We start from the raw sequence: 20,317 nt of genomic DNA on the forward strand, positions 1-20,317 counted from the left end.
GATCGGACTGCCTTTTCATTTATTTATCCATTCCATCCACCTCAAAGAATTTACACTGACACATGTTTATATTGAAGAACTTTATTAAACATGAAAAACAAACTGTAAAAAGGACTCACTATTCACTAGGAAAATCTCAAATATCACTGCAGGAAAAGACCACACTGGTGATTAACTGATTAAGGTTTGTTAGCAAGCAACCTTACAGAATGTGAAGGAGCAGCTCATCTACATGCATGTGGCTGCACAGTCAGCTCTGAGGCCTAGATTAATATCTATGTCCTGAAATCACTAAGACAAACGTCAAGAAAATGTTCAAATGGGAAAAATCACATCAAGAAAAAAACATTTTACCTTTTTTCAAGATATATTTGGGATCCCCCATTTTCTTTTTAGACTCAAATGATTGTGGCTTACAAAAGCTTCACATCCAAAAAATAAAGATATTCAAACAAAAACAGAATAAGCTTTAATACAAAAGTTGACCTACCTCTGATTAACCTAAAGAAAAAATAAGATACCAACTGGTAGTATAAGAACTCTGTAGCAGCTCACAATACAAAAACATAATTTGTATAAGACAATTGTTAAGTGACACAGAAAAGCTTCAAGCTAAATAAACTAATCCTGATTACTTTGACTTTAAAGGGTCAAAATTTACAAATTGTGTTGATCACTTAGTAAAAAATCCAGGCACCGGTCTGACTGTTTTTACAACTGTACTGATACTGAAGATAAGAAGTCATTTTAAACACAGTGAACGGACGGGATGCAACCAAACAAGCTCATTCTCTAAATGTTGTAATATAGACATTTCTGACTGTAATGTGTGTGTGTGTGTGTGACTGTGGTGCTCAGATCACATTACTTTCTACCTGATGGAGGAGGGGGAGGTGGAGGAGCAAACTGGAATGGCGAGTGCCCCATCAGGCCCATCATGGGCTGGGGGGGGTTGAACTGCTGGGCCATCAGAGGCTGGGGAGCTGATGATGCCGTGGGGCTCTCCCCTGAGCCAGTGGCGTTCCTGGAGCTGCTGGTGTTGTTCTGGTACTGGTCATGTGAGTTGGAGCTGGAGCTGCGTCCTCCGTCCCTGCTGCTGCGATCTCTGTATGAGGAGGAGGAGGAGGAAGAAGAGCGGTCCCGGTCCCGACCGCTTCCACCACGACTGTCTCGATTGTCGCGACTGTAGTTGCTGCTGCTGCGACTTTCCTTGGAGCTGCCACCGCCGCCGCCACTTACAGAACGCATTCTCCGCTCACACTCGTCCTGGTACATCAGGTTGGGATTGTTAGAATTTGACGTGCAACGGAGACGGAGACGGCCACCTGCAAATGATGAGAGAGGACAGAGAAGGTAAAGAGGGGGAATTCATCTCACTCGAAAAAAGGTCAATAGCATTTTACTGTATGATAGATTGATCTGCCTGAATCCACCTTTCACAAAGTAACAACTGATGCCACATTAAATCAATCCTAATCTTATCCAGCAGGATGCGTCACACCTCCTCCTCCACGTCCAGTGTCCACCATCTGCAGTAGTTTGGGGTTGATGGCCTGTCGGGCCTCCTCCAGCACCCGGAGCAGCTCTCGGGCCTGGCGGAGGTTCCCTGGAGTGAAGAAGGTGTAGGCTGTGCCCTTGTTGGTGCTGCGGGCTGTACGGCCGATGCGATGGATGTAGTCCTCCGATGAGTTGGGATAATCGTAATTGATGACAAACTTGACATCCTCCACATCTTGACATTGGAGGCAGCAGGGGGGGGGGATCAGTCACAGGGACGGAAGAGATAAAAAACAAAACAAGTCAGAACAGAACTAACACTTGCTGAAAACTGAGTCAACCAATTGAGTTGATTCATGAATCTTTAGGTTTTGTGCTTTTGAAAGTTAGAGCATTCAGACAGACAATACCTGCAAGACCCCCATCATCTTCTGAAAGCAACACTTACCTGTACAGTCAGCGGCTGTTTGTCAAATATACAATTAGAAAATGATTTCACTTACCATGCCAATTAGTACTGGGTCTGGTATAATTATTAAGTACTTGCAAACAGTGAATATGTTACATGCAGCCAAAGCTCCTGAGTTAAGTGATGCTGAATAATTTAGAATATATTAAGAGAAAGTTTGAGAACCTAGTGGTCCAAAACTGAACAGCTGATTCTTCAGTAAAGGTTTTCTAAGCAGGTGATGAGTATTGGCTCAAGTATCAGAATCTACTGAGAAAGTTCATTTCTTTCTTTGAGGATAAAAACAGATCAGAGGTCTGTTTCTCGTTTAGGTCGACAAAGGTCTCAGAGCAAGCTGATTAGAGAAGAAGACTTTGTTTTGGAAGCGTAATGATGACGACTGGCAGAGGAGAAGATGGGGAAAGGTGTTGAGGTACGGTACTTACCCTGGATCAGAGATTTAGTGATTTACAAAGTTACCGCTCTGTTGCCCGAGCCATCACCAGTCCTGGGAGGTCTGCAGGGGAAGGAGGAGAGCGCACGGGACAAAGCAGTCCCTTTTCCAACCTCCTCCACAACACTCCCAAAGCTGGAAACTGTCAGGGCCAGAGCTCCAGCTCCACTGGGCTGGGATGGGGTTCTCTTTGTACATATTCATGTCCCTAAGCCTTCTAGTGACCTGGAGACGAGACTGCTGGAAATGGATGGGGAGGACTTTACTGAATTATTTTTATCTGAACTTAAAAGAGCTCAAATCTTTGTCAGACACTTATTCTAGTAGCAGAGTTGCTCTTTGAGGAGTTTATGGTCTTTCATTAGTTTGGCTTGTTCCAAATGTCTCCCAGGTAACTTCCAATAGATATAGAGCCCAGCTGTTTCGAGGTTAGTAAAAAGAAACAGACACCAAGAAGAAGGCATGAGGAAGTGGGATTTGAGAGAGGGCTCTAACATGGACATTGTGTCCGTCCTTATGGAGCAAGTCCTCAAACGCTGGTGAGTTATTCACAGACATAACCAGTGGTTTAGTATGATGTATACTAAGAAAAATTTAAAGAGGGACACATGGTGGATTTCGGGACAAAAGGATCAAGAAAATAACAAGAAGGAGGAGAGCAAATGGCAGGCGGTTAAAGGGAAAGGGTGGTAGAAAGAGAGGAGAGGAATGAGAGAAAGATGGAAAACATATAAGAGAAAAGAGATAGAGAGAGTGAAAGACAGGACAGACAGGACAGACAGGACAGACAGGACAGACAGGACAGACAGGACAGACAGGACAGACAGGACAGGCAGGACAGACAGGAAAGAGAGGGAAGTCGATTATAGAGAGGTGGCTCCTCCAGGCCAGGACTCCTGCCAGCCAGGACCAGACATGACGTCCGCAGAGGGAGAGGCCGGCCGGCACAGCCAGTTGTGGGGGGGGGGTGTCAGGGGCTGGCATCAGGGGGCAGTTTAGAGGGGAGCCTCCGGCACAGCCGTCCATGTCCGGCTGCTTTCCATCCTCACTTCCTGGCAGTTGTGCGTTTGTCTTCTGGTACCACACCACTGCATTTCACTTTCACCCAACTTAAGCATCATCTCTTTGGGTGTAATATCTGCACAACTGATTTAAGTTTAAGAAATTTAAAGTATCTGGGATACTTGATCAGGAGAAATTGCAGATTTTGAAAACTTGTTGGGTAAATGTGAGTTGATCTAATCAGGAAATGCAGTGGTGTGTCCCTGTGATGATGGCATGGCCGAGGGGAGTCCAGCCTCCACCGCACCCCCGTCTTTGCCCTCTCACCTGACAGCTGCCCCCGACCAAATTTGGAAGCCCAGCAGCAGCATCCCCCACTTGACCCCTCCCCCCGACGCCCAGGAAGCCAGTGTCCTGGAAGGGGGGAGAGTTTTGTTTGTGGGCACTGTTTTGGGTTTTCAGCAGGGATGGCTGTGTCTGGGATTGATTAATCAGGCCGTCTCTCTCCCCAAGTCAGCTTTCGATTTGTCATGCCTAGGTCCGGCTGCAGGCTCCCGAGGGCCTGTGTGTGTCTAGTTGCCGGAAGAGAGACTTGGAAACACAAAATAAACAAAAACAAAATGAAAAGAAAACAAATGAACATAGAATTAGGTTAAAGGTCGATAGCCATCCTGCAAGGGGTAACTTCAGGAGCCTCACCCCTTACATCTTCATTCAACATCATTCCTACGCTCAGTGTACCTCAGAGTTTTTCAGTAGAGCACAGTGGATTCAATCTTCACAGGAAATCCTGCTTCAAATATGATTCACCTTTTAGATACACCCTTAATCTGAGAAGTATTATATGTTCTATGTAAGAAAAGCAAATATTTATGTGTTTGTGGTTGAACAGGAACATGTAGTGTAAAGCGTGTACTCATCATTGCTCATATTATTCTACACTTTAAATGGTCAAATTAACCGTATCAGTGAATGGTTATACTGAGGAAGGTACACATGACATACCCAAACCACGTGAGGCCACATCAGTAGCGATGAGGATGGGAGCTTTGCCGCTACGAAACTCTGTAATACAAGAGAAAGACAAAATGATTGAGAGCAAAGAGACGACGTGCAATCACTGATGTTCACATGTCGGTGTGTTTGTTGTACCTGTCAACACCCAGTCTCTCTCTGGCTGGCTCTTGTCGCCATGAATACACATCGCTGGCCACCTAGAAAGAAAAGAAATGTGATTTTAAACAGCTTGATAAAAACTGCACAATCTAAACGTTATGGAACCATATTAAATCCCTGATGACCGGATGAGTTAATCTAGTATTAGTCTCAGGAGCTTGTTGTTCTCACCCATCACGTCTCATCCTGCGTGTGAGGTCATCACATCTCTTCTTGGTCTCCACAAATATGATGGTCTTGTTCTCTTTCTCAGCCATGATCTCCTCCATCAGTTGGATCAACCTGAGGGAGAAAAAAAGAATCACTTAAAAAAGAGACAAGCAACAATAATCGAATTCAAGTTGACAGAAAAGAGAAACAGTGAACAAGAAAAAGTACGAAGAGTTAAGAAAGAAAAAGCATAAGAACACAACGCAGGAAAAGAAAGTTCTGCTCTGTGACCAGCCTCTTACTTCTGGTCCTTCTCATTCTCCATACAGACATCAACTATCTGCAGGATGTTGTGGTTGGCGCTGAGCTCCAGCGCTCCAACGTTAATCTGGACATAGTCTTTCAGGAAGTCCTCTGCCAGCTGGCGAACCTCTTTGGGCCAGGTAGCACTCCACATGAGGGTCTGTCTGTCCGGCTGGCAAAGACCACATCAAATACACAGCAATTCATGACAGATACATGAAATTCTAATAAGAATAAGAATATGTATCTGTTGCTAAAACACAAGATTAATTGTATAAAAACATGTTTTCTACAGCCCTAATGTAGCTTTACCCGAATCTGATCCACAATTTTGCGGATCTGTGGTTCAAAGCCCATGTCCAGCATGCGGTCAGCTTCATCCAGAGCTAGATACGTGCAGCGCCTCAGATTGGTCTTTCCAGCCTCAAGGAAGTCGATCAAACGACCTGGAGTAGCGATGCAGATCTCAACACCTCGGAGACATTAACGGGAAAGTTATTTATGTCACTGTCAAAACTGTGTTTGCACTAATCCAGACAGTGGAAACTCCTCACCTCTCTCCAGGTCTCGGATTTGCGGTCCCTTAGGAGCACCCCCATACACACAAGTGGTTTTGATGCGGGAGGACTTTCCATAGTCATGTGCCACCTGCTGGACCTGCTGTGCCAGTTCTCTTGTGGGGGCCAGAACCAAACACTACAAAGAATACAAAAGTCCAATGTTTATTGTGTTATACACTTAAATTATATGACAAGATGATTTTGAAATATTAACGCAGTGTATTTGGTTTCTCTTCACGTACAATGGGCCCATCTCCTCGCTCCAAGTAGGGCTGATGGTTGATGTGAACAATTGCAGGCAGAAGATACTGAAGAGAGAAAAAGAGGAGAGCTCAGTGGATTGTGTTGCTGTACAATTCTTAAGTTAATGATATATTAAGATGTGCATCTCACCGATAAGGTCTTCCCAGAGCCAGTCTGAGCAATGCCCACCATGTCTCTCCCACTAAGGGCCAGTGGGAAACCTTGTGCCTGAATGGCTGTGGGTTCCTTGAAGTTCTGCTGCATCAGCACATCCATTACGTACTCTTCATGAAGTGAGGAAGAATAAAGCATTTAAATATTTATATTAGGAGTCAGCAGATGTAATTGTTAATGTGCTGATGTAATTCTGCACAGGTCTGCAGATGTACATGTCAGGTGCTTACGGGGGAAGTGTGCCTGGTGGAAGGTGGAGACCGGCCTCGGGCAGCCTGAACCTCGAATGGTGATTTCTTTCTTCCTGCGATACTCCTCAAGATCATACTGAGAGCAGAAGAAAACAAACAAGGATTACAACACTGAACATTACTCTGATGTCTCTGTATCAGTGTTACAAGTTGTATCAGAAGATCAGACTGTGATAGTACCTGGGTCATTCGCTGCACTTCAGGGTGCTCATTGTAGAAGTTCTTCTCAAATTTGGGAAGCTCCTCCAGGTCCCACTTCTTCTTTCGTAGACGCTCCCCGGGGTTCCCAAACTTCTTCCCCGGCGTTGGACCACCTCTGCTGGACCCGAAACGAGGGCTGCTGCGAAAATACAGAGACAGACTTTGTATGGGATAGTTTTAGGAGCACTTCCTTGTTTACATCACATCGCACCTGTATTATTGCTTTTACATTTACTCCAAGTTTGTACATAGCTTCCTGAATTTACTTGAGGACCCAGGAAAAGGAGGCTATAACTGCAATTTGAACTCTGTCATTGTTTAATACCATCGTTATTTAGCTGTGTCTTTCTGTACTTTCACAGTATTTTGTTTTATTGTCGTGAAGCACTTTGTACTTTGTGTTGACAAGTGCTCTACATGTTAAGTTCTTATTGTAATTATTATTCTCCTGAATTTTGCGTAATAAGTATTATTATTATGACATATACAATACATTAATGCAATGAATATGAAGTAATGGTAATATTTAATGTAACTATTGGCTTTTCCTTGTTTACACTTTTGACTAATTCACCATAAAACGCATCAAAACAATTCATATTGACAATATCGTAGCCATTAGCCAGTTAGCATTAGCTCCCATGCTAACTGGCTGTGGTTCTTACCCCCTGTCCCGGCCGCGGTCTCGGTCTCTGTCCCCGTTCGAGCCTCTCATCCTGCGGACACACGGACCAGCTCCTCTCCGCAGTGACTGTCCAACAGCCGGAGCTTTTATTTATCTTAAATATTTAATAAGGAGCGTTTTGTCTCTTGAGGCCTAGCTTGAGCACGACGAGATAACTGCAGCTGATGCGCAGTGAACTCGGAGGGAAACTAGAGAAACTGTCGCTTGATCTCAGGCTTGTTGAAAAGCTAAATGTCACGTTGAGATGAATATTTCAATTTGGAAATATAAAACTTCAGCTGAATTAACTGACAAAGCAACAAGAAGCTACAGGCTGAGATGTTAGGTTGTTGTTGTTGTTGTTAGCATGGTAGCCGTGACAGCAAGCCGCTCTGATTCGCTGACTGCTGGAAGGCCACGCCCACACGTATGAATCACTTCTTCCTATCAATATTATTAATAATATTATTTTAAGTGTGTTGCAGCTATTATACTGTTTGAGTACTAATTAATAAAGCAGTTACCAATTTGTAGGAAAATTAATCTTCACAAAAAATATGGATTATATCGTTTGCTCATCACACAGGCAAATATACTGTTATTTTTCACAGGATTGTTGCTATTAAATATACTAATATATAAGCAGCAGTTAATTTACTGTTGGCCAATTAAATTAACATGTTTATGTGCAATGTACCCCATATGGTAATCATAATTACAACTAGTGGACTACTGGCAGAAAAAAGGTCTCTTGTTCGATGCTGGTTCAACTCCACGGTTCGACTCCACGGAGTTTCAACAAAAAGTTACCTGGATGGAATAACAACAAAAAGACGGACCTGGATCTGTCCAAAAAGAAGACTATTCTCCCTACCCTGTCTAGTGCCCGTGAGCAAGGCACCTTACTCCCCCAACTTCTGCTCCCCGGGCGCCGAACATGGCTGCCCACTGCTCTGTGTGTCCTGCATCAGATTGGATAAAAGCAGAGGTTAAATTTCCCTCAATTGCAGTAGTGTTATCTTAAAAGAATATATGATACTACAATACCATAAAAACCTTTCATATTGTTGTGTCAGTGGTGTTTACATTGATGCTAAGAATCAAACTCTCAATAACAAAACCATGGCAGGAATGTCTTGTTTCCATTTGTCTTTTATTTCCTTGTCAACACCAACAGAAAGCGATAGAGCATCAAAACACAAGAAAACGTTACCAATATACAAATGAAAAAGTACACAACAGAAATAAAACAGAATATATGAAAAACTTAAAATATGAAAACACAAAAAAAATATGAAAACAAAGCACTATACCAGGCAATGTCATCTCAGTCATCATGAATGTTCCGCAGTGCCTAGTTAAACTATATTTACAACATTCTTTCCATTCTGGAATAAAACTCCTGGTTTAATATATTCAGCTTTTAACATCCAGCTTTAAAATCACAGAGTATCAAAACTATCATCTGATAGTGTTTTGAATAAAGACGCTTGAGTTGGACAGACTTGGTCCCTAGAGGTTACAGCATAAGGCAGTGAATGTCACTTTTTTCAATACCATTAAGTTAATGTTAAGTAAATAGAATAAACTGACGTATTTAACTGCAGGCTCAGCAACGAATAAAGTGAATGCATTAATTACTGAGTATAGGAGGAGTTTGGAAGGATTATGGCTCAGCCGTCTCAGCCAGAGACCCACTGGTGGTGGGTTCCACCATTTTATTATATTTCCATTTTAATCAAACACAATCTTCTCCAAAGTAAACGATTGTGCACGGTTGAGGATGAGCATGGCTGTTAGTTTGTTTAGTCTGACTACATTCATAACTCATGAGGGCTGTGTTGTACTTTGTGTTTACCTGCAGTCGATAGAATCTGTTTGGATTCTGCTTTCAACATAAACAAAAAACGCCAACGTACATTACGTCACCATTACACCTGTTACACCAGTGTCCTGCGATCAAGGAGTCTCGCTCACAACCTCATCATCACCAGTCAGTGCTAAAACACATTAAACATAATCTGATAACAGCACAAACCATCAATTCAAATACAGTTTCTTTTGTCTTTAAGTTAAAGACAGATACAAAACAAATAACTGTTCATATTCTCTTTTCCCAAAAGAAAAAAGAACAAGAGAATATCAGACAGGCAGATCATTTTGCATTTTCCAACTTGTAATGCCCATATGTTCCCATTTTAAACGTGAGTTCAATCAGATTGAATGCCTTTACATGTCCTTATCTGTCTGTTGTGACCAGTGTCCTGACTCACTTCCTGCTGCTATATCAGGGATGCCATTATAAGCAGCACCAGCAGAGGCAGGCCTGATCTGCACGGCCTCTAATGCCATTAATTAGGGAATATAATCCACAGCACATCACAGCTGGGCGGGCTCTGTAGTGTTGTTTCTTCAGTAATCTGTAATCTGTGTGGGTGTTGCCCTTCCGTCAGTCCCTATGCCCACGCTCAAATCTCTGCCACAGCTGTTCACTCCGTGTTCCACACACACTAACACTGAGCAAGGAGCCACACTGGGCCAACAGCCGCAGTTACACTAAAACCATTTAGATTCGCTTGTGCATGTGAACCCACAGGAAATCCAGACATACACATAATGTATATATACACACACAACAGGTTTCCCATCGCTCTCGTCTTTAAATGAGTTTTACCTTCATCAAGGTCATAAAGCATTTAAATAAAAAAAAATTTTGCGTTTCAATTGCTTTATATATTAAAACGAAGCACTGCAATTCCAAGGCTCCTTTGTTATCTTGACTATAAATCAATTCTGAATCTTAAGACATTGTGTCTCAGTGGCTGAAGTACAGGGGGCTGGCTGCTCTCCCTATTTGGCAATGTTTCGGTAAGAGGCAGAGTTGGCAGAGGGGGGAGGAGGAGTATGGTTTAAGAAACAGTATAAAAACTAAAGAAAGGAGGAGGCCGTGTGTTTCAGAGGAGGATGGCACTTTGTCTGGCAGACACCTTATATTGACATCTAAAGTCTAAAGTGTAGCATAAGCAGGCATTGTTAATTGCACTAATCCATAATCAGCAGATTATTGGAGATACTGTATGTCTATCAGTTTTGGGCCTATATAAATAAACACAAATTCCCCACCTCTCTCCTCCTTTACTTTATAACGACACACTCGTCTTTCTTCAAACTCCCGTTCTCCCCTTGTTTCCTCCTATTCCTTGTAAAACACCCTTTCCCCTGTTGGAGTCTGCTAATCACAAGTGTAACATGAATCTGATCTTTCATTTCTCTCAAAATGTGATAAAGAAAAGACAAATACCAGAATCTAATCTTCCACATTCAGGCTGAAACAAAAGATCAGATCTGTCTGTCACACCTTCTAACAATTCAACAGGGGCTACAGGAGTATCGTGACTTTCTGAGTGTGTGTGTTTGAGCTCTAAAACTCGTCATCTGAGCTGAGCAGCAGGGTCTTTTCATTATCCGCCCGGGTGCTGAGGTTACTGTGGCTGCGGGAGAGGGCTGGCCCCCCACCTCGCTCCAGCGTGGACTGCTGGGTGTACTGTTGATAAGCTGGAGAGAAGTTGTGGATGGCGTCCTGTACCATGTCGCCTGGATTCATGGTTTCCTTCAGGCTGCTGGAGATGCTCTTCATTGGGGCACAGCGACCTGGAAGGGGGGAGGGAAGGTGAAATATTGATAAAGAGACATGAAGCAGTACGGAAGGTGAGTGAGGGATGAAATGACAGAAACTGTTTTCGTCAAATTGTCAAGTGAATTTCCAGAATAAATATTTGAAGTGTCTGCAAAAAAAAGAAACTGCTTATGCAAAATTTAAAATCAGCAGGATGGAAGCAATAAATCTGTTATTAATGGATTATACAATAAAGCAACTGCAGTTTCATTAGCAAGCAGTGACTTTCCTTTTTTTACAAGAGAGTGGGGAACATACAAAACACAAAATTATGCCAGAAGAAACAAAAAGGTAAAACGTTCATAGCCTGATTTCACTGACAAAAAATGAACACAAGGAAACAAAACAATAAAGAACAACACCAATGAGTCTAGAGGCATCAACTGAATTCATGTTGAAAACACCAATCAGGTTGAAATAATGGATATTTAAGCACAATGAAAACACAACAATAAAAAGCACTGGAACAAACTAAACTGCAGATACAGAGGAAAGGCAGCTGACATCAGACCTACCGTACTGTCCATAGATAGGAAATGAGCCTGTCAGTGCAGCACAGTGAAGGAGAAGAGAGGAGAGAAGAGAAAAGGGGGAGACGAGGAAGACAAGAATGAAGAAATAGAAAAACAGAGCAGAAGAAAAGAGGAGGACTAAATATTAAGATAGAAATCAAAGTGCAAAGATCGAGGTCACTTGTGAAAGAGTCAGACAGTATCAAGAGTCCTGTAGGTTCAGATTAAATTGAATATTCAAATAAAAACACTAATAAGTAAACAGTTGTTTTCATTATTTACACAGTTAAATTTACCCCACAAACACAAGCACACACACACTTCTTTTACCATATGAGTCCAGTCTTTTATCCATGTAGACTTTGTAAGTGAAGGCATGGCGCAGAGCCACAGCAGCAAAGAACATCTCGATACAGATGATGAAGTTTTGGTAACCAGCAGCAACCGTTCCCTCGCCCACTGAAAAGTCGGCAGAGTTGATCTGAGGGATGGCGCCGCACTTCTCCAGGATGGCCAGCAGCATCCCTAACTCAAAAAAAGAGGATTGGAGTTATGGCAGGGCAGCATCTCAAGATGAGTCATTAGCTTCACAGCACAAAACATAACAAATTAAAAGAGAAATTGAAGCAGCAGCAGTGTGTGTGCGTGTTTTTTCCTCACCTTGCCAAAAGGAAAGAAAGATGACAGACTTGACCATGAAGAACTTGAGCACGGGGTTGTACGGGACCAGAAGTTCACGTGTGGCAAAGTAGAAGAGGAAGAGAGCGTAGAGCGACAGGCTGACGGAGATGTTGTAGATGATGGTCACATACAGGTAGCCGCTAGCCACACTGGAGGAGAGAGGGATTCCATTTTAAAGAGCCATAATCAGCACAGTTAAGAAGAGACTTGAGTTTATATCTTTGAACAAAGATCAGTCATTACTTTAGCCTTAGCATAAGATAGCTAAGTTTCTGTGGAAACATACTTGAAGTCTCCATCTTTGTATTTCCCAAAGGCTTGAAGAATGACAGTGATCACCGCCACCAGAGGTTTCACCACACAGAACTGGAGAGTGGCCTGAGGACAATGAGAGGGAATGAAGACATCAGGAGGAAGACGGGGTCAGCACAAGGCAGCAGGGATACAAAAATCCTTCGCTCATAGTGTCGTTTGATAAAATATCTAAAGCTTCTGTCAACATCCAGTTTTCACTCAAAGATCTTTGTTAAGTGCAGGTTATTATGAGCCATGATGGTGTTTGGTACCTGTTTGCAGAACCTGAGGAAACCGATGGAGTAGGTCTTTCCCCACAGACAACAGGTCCCATACATACAGCTCGACCTAGAGGGAAATAAACAGGTTATACAGGTCAGAATAGATTAGAGAATAGAGGAGGAGAAGTATAGGAAAGAGGACTAGGAAAGAAAAAGAAGAAAGAGGGAGGACAATGGGTAGAAGTAGGAGGAGAAGAACAAGAATAACAAGAAGTGGAGCAAGAAGAAGGAGAAGAAGAGGAATAAAAAGATAAGAGGAAGAGGGGGAGGAGGAAGGTGAGCAAACCAGACTTACTCAATAGGTTTCCCTCTGATCTCAGCCATGATGGCACTCTCTCCTCCCAGATACTCATAACACAGACTCAGGAAGTTGTAGATGACAAAGGCTGCAGGGTCACACATAGAAAATAATGTGTTTAAGGTGATGAAAACACAGGAAAGTTATGATTTGCTGATTCTGGTTCAGAGCAGCTGACTCGCCATTTCAAAGCATACAGGTGAGTCATACCCATCAGCAGTCTGGGAAATGACCGGGTCGTGGTTGTGAAAGAGGAATAAGCCTGAGCACATAATGATGAGGTATGGTTCTGTAGTGTTGAGAGCAGAGTGGAGCGGTGTGATCACAGACAGGATCATGAGAGGAGGGCAAACGCTGGAGAGAGCTTGAGTCACGCTGCCACACCAGAGTGTCACATAATACCAGAGAAACATTTTCACACAACCAATAAGGGTCTTACACAAGTGGACTACACATTAAAGTGGGGCTTTAATTATCCCCTCATGTAATGCATTGGATAACTACAACTAATGAAGAGTCACACAAAGCTTCACGTGTGAATACGATTCAGATCTTTATCAGCATCATGGGCCTAAATGTGAAGCTACAACAGGTGTGTCCCTAATCCCGTTCGGTTTTATCCACTGCTCAGATCTCATATGTAATCATCCTAATAAATGTGGCCAGCTACACCAAGCGCTTTACTATGACACCTGACACGCCAATGGGAACAACACATCTTTTTCAGATGGAGTAGTGTGCACTTTAATCTGCTGATTGTTTTTATAGCATTAAAGAGCCAAGTAAAACAAAACTTTAACAACACTTGAACAAACACCAGCATGATAAGAACTATCTCAATAAATTTGGAGAAAAATCTAATTTGACGTGTACTTTGACTTTATTTTTTGTTCCATGTCCCATCCACCAACATGGAAAAGGCGGGTTTATGACCTGTACTGCTGCCCCAGGTGTTCTCAGCTCAGGGTCACCCACAGACAGCAGCTCCCAGTGCCCCGGCTCTCGTTACTGTTCAAAGTGACTGAGTTTAAAAGGTAAGCCTCTTATTCCAGCACTCGGACAATCTGAGCCAGAACAGCACAGCACAGCAACGGCTTTGTTGATGCTGCATTATAACAAACACTGTATTTGACTTATCTTAAAATTCTTTATAAGACCAACAGTTCAAAACCAAAATGTGTTTATTCAAAAAGCAGCTTATCATAATTTAGTAAAATGAGGCAGATTCACTTCCAGTTGCACTTCAGCACCAAATACACATACAAGCAGTTATTAAGCTCATTTGACAAGGTTTTAATAAAATTAACTAACAATAGCATGTTTTGGCATCATATTTAACTGCTGGTTTTATATTTCTGCGAGAAAATCCAGTAACAGTATTTGCATTATATGCTTGTGGCTTACAGAACAAGGTCCAGGTTTATCTTCTCACAAGTGAGATGCTTTAAAAAAAAAGAAGAAAATCTTCTCAGGGATTTGCTCGTTTTCATATAGTTGCTAGGAAACAAGTCTCCCCCTCCCCTGCAATCCCAACAGGCCAGGAAGACATGAGAACAAAGATGGCAACCTTTGTAAATGAAGACACTGCAAAGGCCGCCTGCCACTGGGGTATCACAACACATAAATTCTCACAGCATTATTTCTACTGGGAATCGAGTTACACACACTGGAGCACAAAACGCTCACTCTTAACACTGTGGTGAATATTTGCCTGTAGTGTGCATGCAAAATATGTCAGAGTGCAATCCAGCCTGCAGCAGAAAACGTTCCTGTACCAGATGATTGCTTTTCACTCGTCTGTCCACTCACCTTCGTAGCAGTCTCGCACCGTGTCAAAGTAAACGTAGTACTCCTCATTGGTGAAGAACAGAAGGCTGAGCCAGGAGTCGAAGGCGTAGATGGGGACAATGAACAGGATTCTCACGATGTGCCTCTGTTCATTTGGAGAGCTGTAGTAACGTAGGTGCATGTAGATCTAAAGAGGAACAGACAATCAAATGAGATCCATCAAAATAAGTGATAAGGTGAGAAATATGAGAACGTTGTGCAAAAAAAGTCACAGATTTCATGCAAAATCAGCCTGAAAGTGATGCACCTCATGACAACATCACACTGGTCTTTTCACTTGACTTCTAGCTTGTCTACAACATCACTCTTCTTTCTGTTGCTGCATAATTCTGCTGACAAACAAACCAACCAACCGACACACAGGCAGGTGTGAAAACAACCAACTGGTACCTCATGAAACCTGTTTGTGTGTTATCAACAATGCAGCCAGTATAAATGGGCCTGAGTTGGATACTGGAGTACTGGTGTGTTTGCAGAGTGTGTTGTGTGTGTGTGTGCACCGACAATGGGGTTGCCACAGGTAATGGATACTGGGCTTTTGTCACAAAGCAGCAGAGAGCAGGAGGAATAGGGGGGGGCCTTGTCAGCAGCACCTCTGTCGGCACTCTCCGGATCCTTTCCACTTACACAATACCCCACCTATCACCTTTCCTGGTCTGTAAACAGACACACACCTGGGCTAAAATAACAAAGAGTTGGGGACAACACACCAAGCCAGATAATGCACTTTGCTCATAGAGCTTGTTGCTATGGTGACCCTCATCCCTCCCCTCTCTCTCTCTCTCTGACACACACACACACACACTCCCTGATCTTTGACAAGGTCCTAGTGAAGCCAGAGGCACCTGTTGCCAGATTGACAGCCGGCTCCTCTATGCATGTGAAGGGCATCAGAGCACAATTGGAGACAAATCATTAGCCCAAGCATCAAAAACTCCACTTTAACATGGAGGCTGACAAATTGACACAAAGGAGGGAACAGCCCTGATCCTCTGTGCTGCAACACTCGAACTAACACACTGATGGTTTTCAACTCAGAGGTTTATGACGTGTTACTACGCAGACAAGCAGCCGTTAAGGAAGCGCTCACTGAGGTCCTGCTCCTCTGTGTGTGTGTCAGGGGCATCATCGAGTTCAGTCAATCAAATTTGACATAAAAAAAAGAAGGTGAACAGTGCGTTGATTTGAAAAACCCATGTGGAAGAATTAGGTTTTGTACTCCAGCTTAACCCGTATGCCTGAAGGTTGGCAGCAGGGCAACAACCAGATGCAGCCTCAGCCTCATTTAGACATTGGTATTAAGTCTTACCCAGAGTGACACATGACCAAGCACATAGGGCTTTAGCATCTTGCTTACAGATACTTAGACTGTTCAGACTGATGGTGCAGAGTGTGAATAAAACACATCCTCATTCATGTTAATATGACTACAACAAGTTGTCCCATGACACAGGGCTAGAGCAAATCTTAGGTGTGGTATTCTAGCCTCCTACCTCCTAGATCATCATCATCAAAAGTACAAGTACGAAAACCTGAATCCTTGAATTTCTAATTTAAGTTTCAACCCTCTGACGATTTGACGACCTGCATCCACCAAACGATAGGAACCTCTTACCTGATGACATGTGATGAGAAGAGCCGTCCAAACAAAAAAGCCTGATACAGTTTGGGCAGTGGCGGTCATGAGGAAAAATGTCTGTTCTGGTGTGACGACTGGGGCCACCGGTACCAAAGAGGAGTTGGATCCTTGTGGGGCCACAGTGGCGGGCGACCCCGGGGCGAGGCCGACGGGAGAGTCATTCCCCAACCTCTCGGACAGGGGTATGTCCCGCTGCCAGAGCTGACTCATCTGTATGAAGAAAGGATGAAGAGGAGATTCAGCTGCAGAACCCTGTGATGCAGATTGTTTAAAGCCTGGATAATAATCACCACAGGTCTGAACAGTCAAAAACCTAAATCTCTATCCAACATACGCTGATTTCAGAATGAGAAAACAAAACCAGACACAGAGCAAAGTAGGACAGTGCACAGCTTAAGTGTTAAAGAGACTGTGTGGAAAGACAGATAAAGTGAGATCAAAACAGAGGGGAAGTGAAAAGAGGAGCCATAAGGTAGGTGGGTGGGGAGAGGCTTATAAAGAATGAAAATAAAATCAAAACACGCCAGCACTTGTCCGGGGCAGAATCACTCAAACACAGCAAATCATAGTGACGGCAATGAGCTGAGCGCTGCTGACCCAATTTCTCCTCAATTCTTTCTCTGTGATATACTGACGAGGGATGAAAGAAGTGCAGTGTGGCTGAAGAACGCTCTAAACAAAAACATGTACGTTTCCACAAATCAGCACAGTGCATGAGAGCTCTGCATAAGCTATAGATGTGAAAGATGTGAGAAACTGTGAGACTTTAAGTATCATATTTATGCTCTTTTCTCAACATTCATTATCATAAAAAGGAAACTGTACAGTACTGGATAAACCAGTGAGTTGTCTTCAGCACAGTTACACTGACAATCCTAATATGTGCACTGCAATTATGCCACGTCAGCAGAATGGGGAAGATAGCACACCCACTGGAAAACCTTGAATTATCAACTATGATCAATAAGAAGAGTAAATAAGACAAGTGGGGTTGAACACACAGTTACTCAGCAGAGATTTGCAAACATTAGGAAATGAAGACAAGATTCTCCATGTGCCACCCGACCCCCCCCATCAAATCACTGCAGGTCTCTTGAGTGCTGTCATCTCTCCGACTGCGTCACCGTCGAGGTGTGGATTCCAGGAAGACGATAATCGAATCAGTCACAGTGAAAACTAATTTCAAGAGGACTTTTCAAGCTCCCCAGTGCACCGGCTAAATATAAGCTGGCGCACCGTCTGATCATGGATGACTCATATTGCTCAACCAAGGCCTCGGTCACTAGTTAGGAACACATCAGCATGTAACCAAGGCAATTACTTAAGGGCCGTTGGAACTCAACTTTCTAAATTAATCTCCCTTTTAGAACAAAACACCAGGAAGACAGAGGTGGTGATGAGGCCAGAAGAAAATTATACAGATAAAGGGTCCATATCAGTAAATATTGACAATTATCAATATAAATATCACATTAATATTTTTGGAACATGTAAAGACCGATTTGTGTTCGTCCGTGAATGTTGTGGTTTTAAACTCTTCTTTATGGGAAGAGAATGAAAACCAAAGCATTTAACAAATTTGAGGTGGATATATTATATGTTTTACCTCCTCACTATGCTGATGCATATATATATTATATGAACATATTGGACCTTTTATTGTTATTAATGAAAAAGATACTGCAACAATTATCAATACAGTTGTATTGCTTTGCCCTAAAGCTAGAATATGAATTGACTATTTTACAACATTTTTAACTGATGCAATTAAGGGCTAAAGAATAGAGATATTCCCCCTTTCATATGTAATACAAAGAAATCCCTTAGTGAATCATCTTGCACTATGATTTCTAATGCAGCAGTTTTAATTTACAAGCATATTAAAGTGATTAACAACAATTGGACTATTCCACTTTTCCCCCTTTTGCCTCATCTGTTGAATTAAAAATGGCACTTTGCAAATAAACAGTTCTTCTGCCAACCATAGAGTTAGACATTAACACAAGTTAGTGAGTGAGGTGAGGCCTGTGTGTTTAAACAAGCACCAGGTTGCACACGCACACACATACACACAGACAGACACACAAAGCTCATGCATCCCTCAGGGCCGCAGACAAGAGACAACTCATCAGTCCTGTGGACAGGTTTCAAAACATGCTTTGTACTTCGACCTCAATCGAACCAGCTCTTTGTGAGAGCCCATCATAAGTGCACGGGGGGGGGGGGGGGGCATATACAGTAAAGCATCAGTGAATTGAGGTCGTGTTCAACCAGAGACCACAACACACTCACACTGTGCTAAGTGAAGCTACAACAAACCCTCAATAGGAGAGAGGAAGGGGGGGGGGGGGGTTCAACCTTTAGAACAGTGCACATCAAGCAGTGCTGCGTTTTAAACAGAGGGTGACATCATCATCATCATCATGTTTACTGGGAATTTAGCATGGAGGATATGGATAAACCCATTTCCCAGTGGTGGTGCATCACTCACCTCTGCAGTTGTTAGATCTGCGCTGGGTTAAGTCCAAGCATCGATTTAGATCATCTTCTAGTCGACAGTAAAAAACCTTTTCGGGAGCAGCTCAGCAAAGTAAACACGAGCGGGTGTTACACTCCAGACATCCAGGGACTCATCTACCCGGCACCTCGGTGTGTGAAGCCCCGGGAACCTGCCTCCTCTCCCCGCACACAGCTGCTGGATGTCTGCAGCTGAGCTAGCTTACCCGGAGCTAGCTTCGTTAGCCTAGCTACCCTGCGTGGTGTTAAAACTAAAAGTGGAAGAACAAAAACCCGGATCTTTCAAGCAGCGACGCTCCGGTGATGGACCGATCAACTCCACCCGAGGAACCCGGAATTATCTGCTCCCTTCCCGGCCACAGCTACCGAGCAGAACCCGTTACTTCCTCCACATCAGCAGCAGCTGCCAGCGAATACTCGGCTCCCGGCGCATGCGCAGTTCCGCCGCTCTGATTTCCCAGGGTCGTGATCATGATGCAACTGAGCAGAAGAAACCACCCCCTCTTCCATGAATAACAAAACAGCAGCTGCAAGGTGTGAGCAACGTTATTCATTTTTATTACTTCATAAAATATACACAAATACTGTTGTAAATAAAGTGTGTTAAAGAACTGTACAAGCTATCAGTACACAATACATAAAGTGAAACCCCCCCCACCCACCCCCATCGCCTCGGCCTCTTCCAGACCGACAGTTACGCCGCCACTGGGTCACGGTGGCCTGTACAAAGTGATTTACACACAGTACACTGCTATTTACACATCCCTGCAATTGCATCGGTTATGTAGGTTTTCTTCTGAGTGACATCATCGAGGCTGCTGGAGGTCAAAATCCAAAAGAAAGGTGACATCAAACTAGCAGTATGTGATTTTTTTTTGCAGGAGGAATATTGAGAGTCCCATGCGTCGTGCTGGGGCGGAACAGAAGAGCGAACGTGATCGGTGGAGGAAAGAAACAAACGGAACAAAAGGTCATTCTAATAAATTACAGGAGGATGAAATGGAACAGAGACGAGAGAATAAAAACAAAAGGTTGTTACAGACAGATAAAATAGTTTAACATAAATAGCAGAGAGGACAGAGATAAAAGCAATCTGCATACAAAGACAGAATGAAATTGTGTTTTCTTAGCAGGGATTTTCTGTATCATAATTATCATCATCTCTCACACACACATGCACACACACACACGCACAGGATGACCCAGCTGGCAAAGCAATAGTAGCCCATCCCACCATTTTAGTACTTTAAATACCTAAACTTCTGAACCCAGCCCCTACTTGTCAATAGTATGCATTATTCTACTTTACAGTATTAAAACAAAACCACATTTTGCCTTTACATCAAAATAAAAAAAAAATATTTACAGTGGAGTAAACATAAAAAATAAAAATCATTGGATGCCCCACCCCCCCACCCCAATGCTAATCCCTATCAGATCCTACCCCC

At 43.1% G+C, this 20,317-nt stretch overlaps 2 protein-coding genes across 3 annotated transcripts; both read right to left on the bottom strand.

Moving 5' to 3' along the window:
* Nucleotides 1–65: 65 nt before the first annotated feature.
* On the bottom strand, nt 66–7,494 carry LOC133023515 (probable ATP-dependent RNA helicase DDX17). 2 transcript variants are annotated; one of them, XM_061090573.1, is made up of 13 exons: nt 7,125–7,494; nt 6,439–6,595; nt 6,238–6,334; nt 5,984–6,117; nt 5,833–5,898; nt 5,585–5,726; nt 5,343–5,503; nt 5,030–5,202; nt 4,749–4,859; nt 4,554–4,615; nt 4,407–4,466; nt 1,502–1,732; nt 66–1,325 (listed from the first exon to the last, which is right to left on the bottom strand). In XM_061090573.1, exons 1-13 carry the CDS (start codon nt 7,172–7,174, stop codon nt 865–867), a joined length of 1,905 nt encoding a protein of 634 aa, XP_060946556.1. In that variant the 5' UTR covers nt 7,175–7,494; the 3' UTR covers nt 66–864. The 2 variants fall into 2 exon arrangements, with proteins under 2 accessions (XP_060946556.1, XP_060946555.1); XM_061090572.1 differs by having other exon boundaries at nt 6,439–6,598.
* A 763-nt stretch (nt 7,495–8,257) lies between these two features.
* On the bottom strand, nt 8,258–19,291 carry LOC133023525 (transmembrane protein 184B-like). Its single transcript, XM_061090588.1, has 9 exons — nt 18,844–19,291; nt 16,329–16,562; nt 14,675–14,840; nt 12,863–12,953; nt 12,559–12,634; nt 12,279–12,370; nt 11,972–12,141; nt 11,642–11,836; nt 8,258–10,774 (listed from the first exon to the last, which is right to left on the bottom strand). Exons 2-9 carry the CDS (start codon nt 16,560–16,562, stop codon nt 10,545–10,547), a joined length of 1,254 nt encoding a protein of 417 aa, XP_060946571.1. The 5' UTR covers nt 18,844–19,291; the 3' UTR covers nt 8,258–10,544.
* Nucleotides 19,292–20,317: the final 1,026 nt, after the last annotated feature.

Source organism: Limanda limanda, chromosome 17 (genome assembly GCF_963576545.1).
Source record: "Limanda limanda chromosome 17, fLimLim1.1, whole genome shotgun sequence".
Lineage (NCBI taxonomy): Eukaryota > Metazoa > Chordata > Actinopteri > Pleuronectiformes > Pleuronectidae > Limanda > Limanda limanda.

Coding starts and splice junctions, on each gene's coding strand:
- LOC133023515 (XM_061090572.1), bottom strand. CDS start 7,174: ATGAGAGGCTCGAACGGGGACAGAGACCGAGACCGCGGCCGGGACAGG. Junction 4,860..5,029: donor GAGAATGAGAAGGACCAGAA/GTAAGAGGCTGG, acceptor TTTCTCCCTCAG/GTTGATCCAACTGATGGAGG. Junction 4,467..4,553: donor GAGAGACTGGGTGTTGACAG/GTACAACAAACA, acceptor CTTGTATTACAG/AGTTTCGTAGCGGCAAAGCT.
- LOC133023525 (XM_061090588.1), bottom strand. CDS start 16,562: ATGAGTCAGCTCTGGCAGCGGGACATACCCCTGTCCGAGAGGTTGGGG. Junction 12,954..14,674: donor GGTGCGAGACTGCTACGAAG/GTGAGTGGACAG, acceptor GTGACCCTGCAG/CCTTTGTCATCTACAACTTC. Junction 12,371..12,558: donor TCCTCAGGTTCTGCAAACAG/GTACCAAACACC, acceptor CATTGTCCTCAG/GCCACTCTCCAGTTCTGTGT.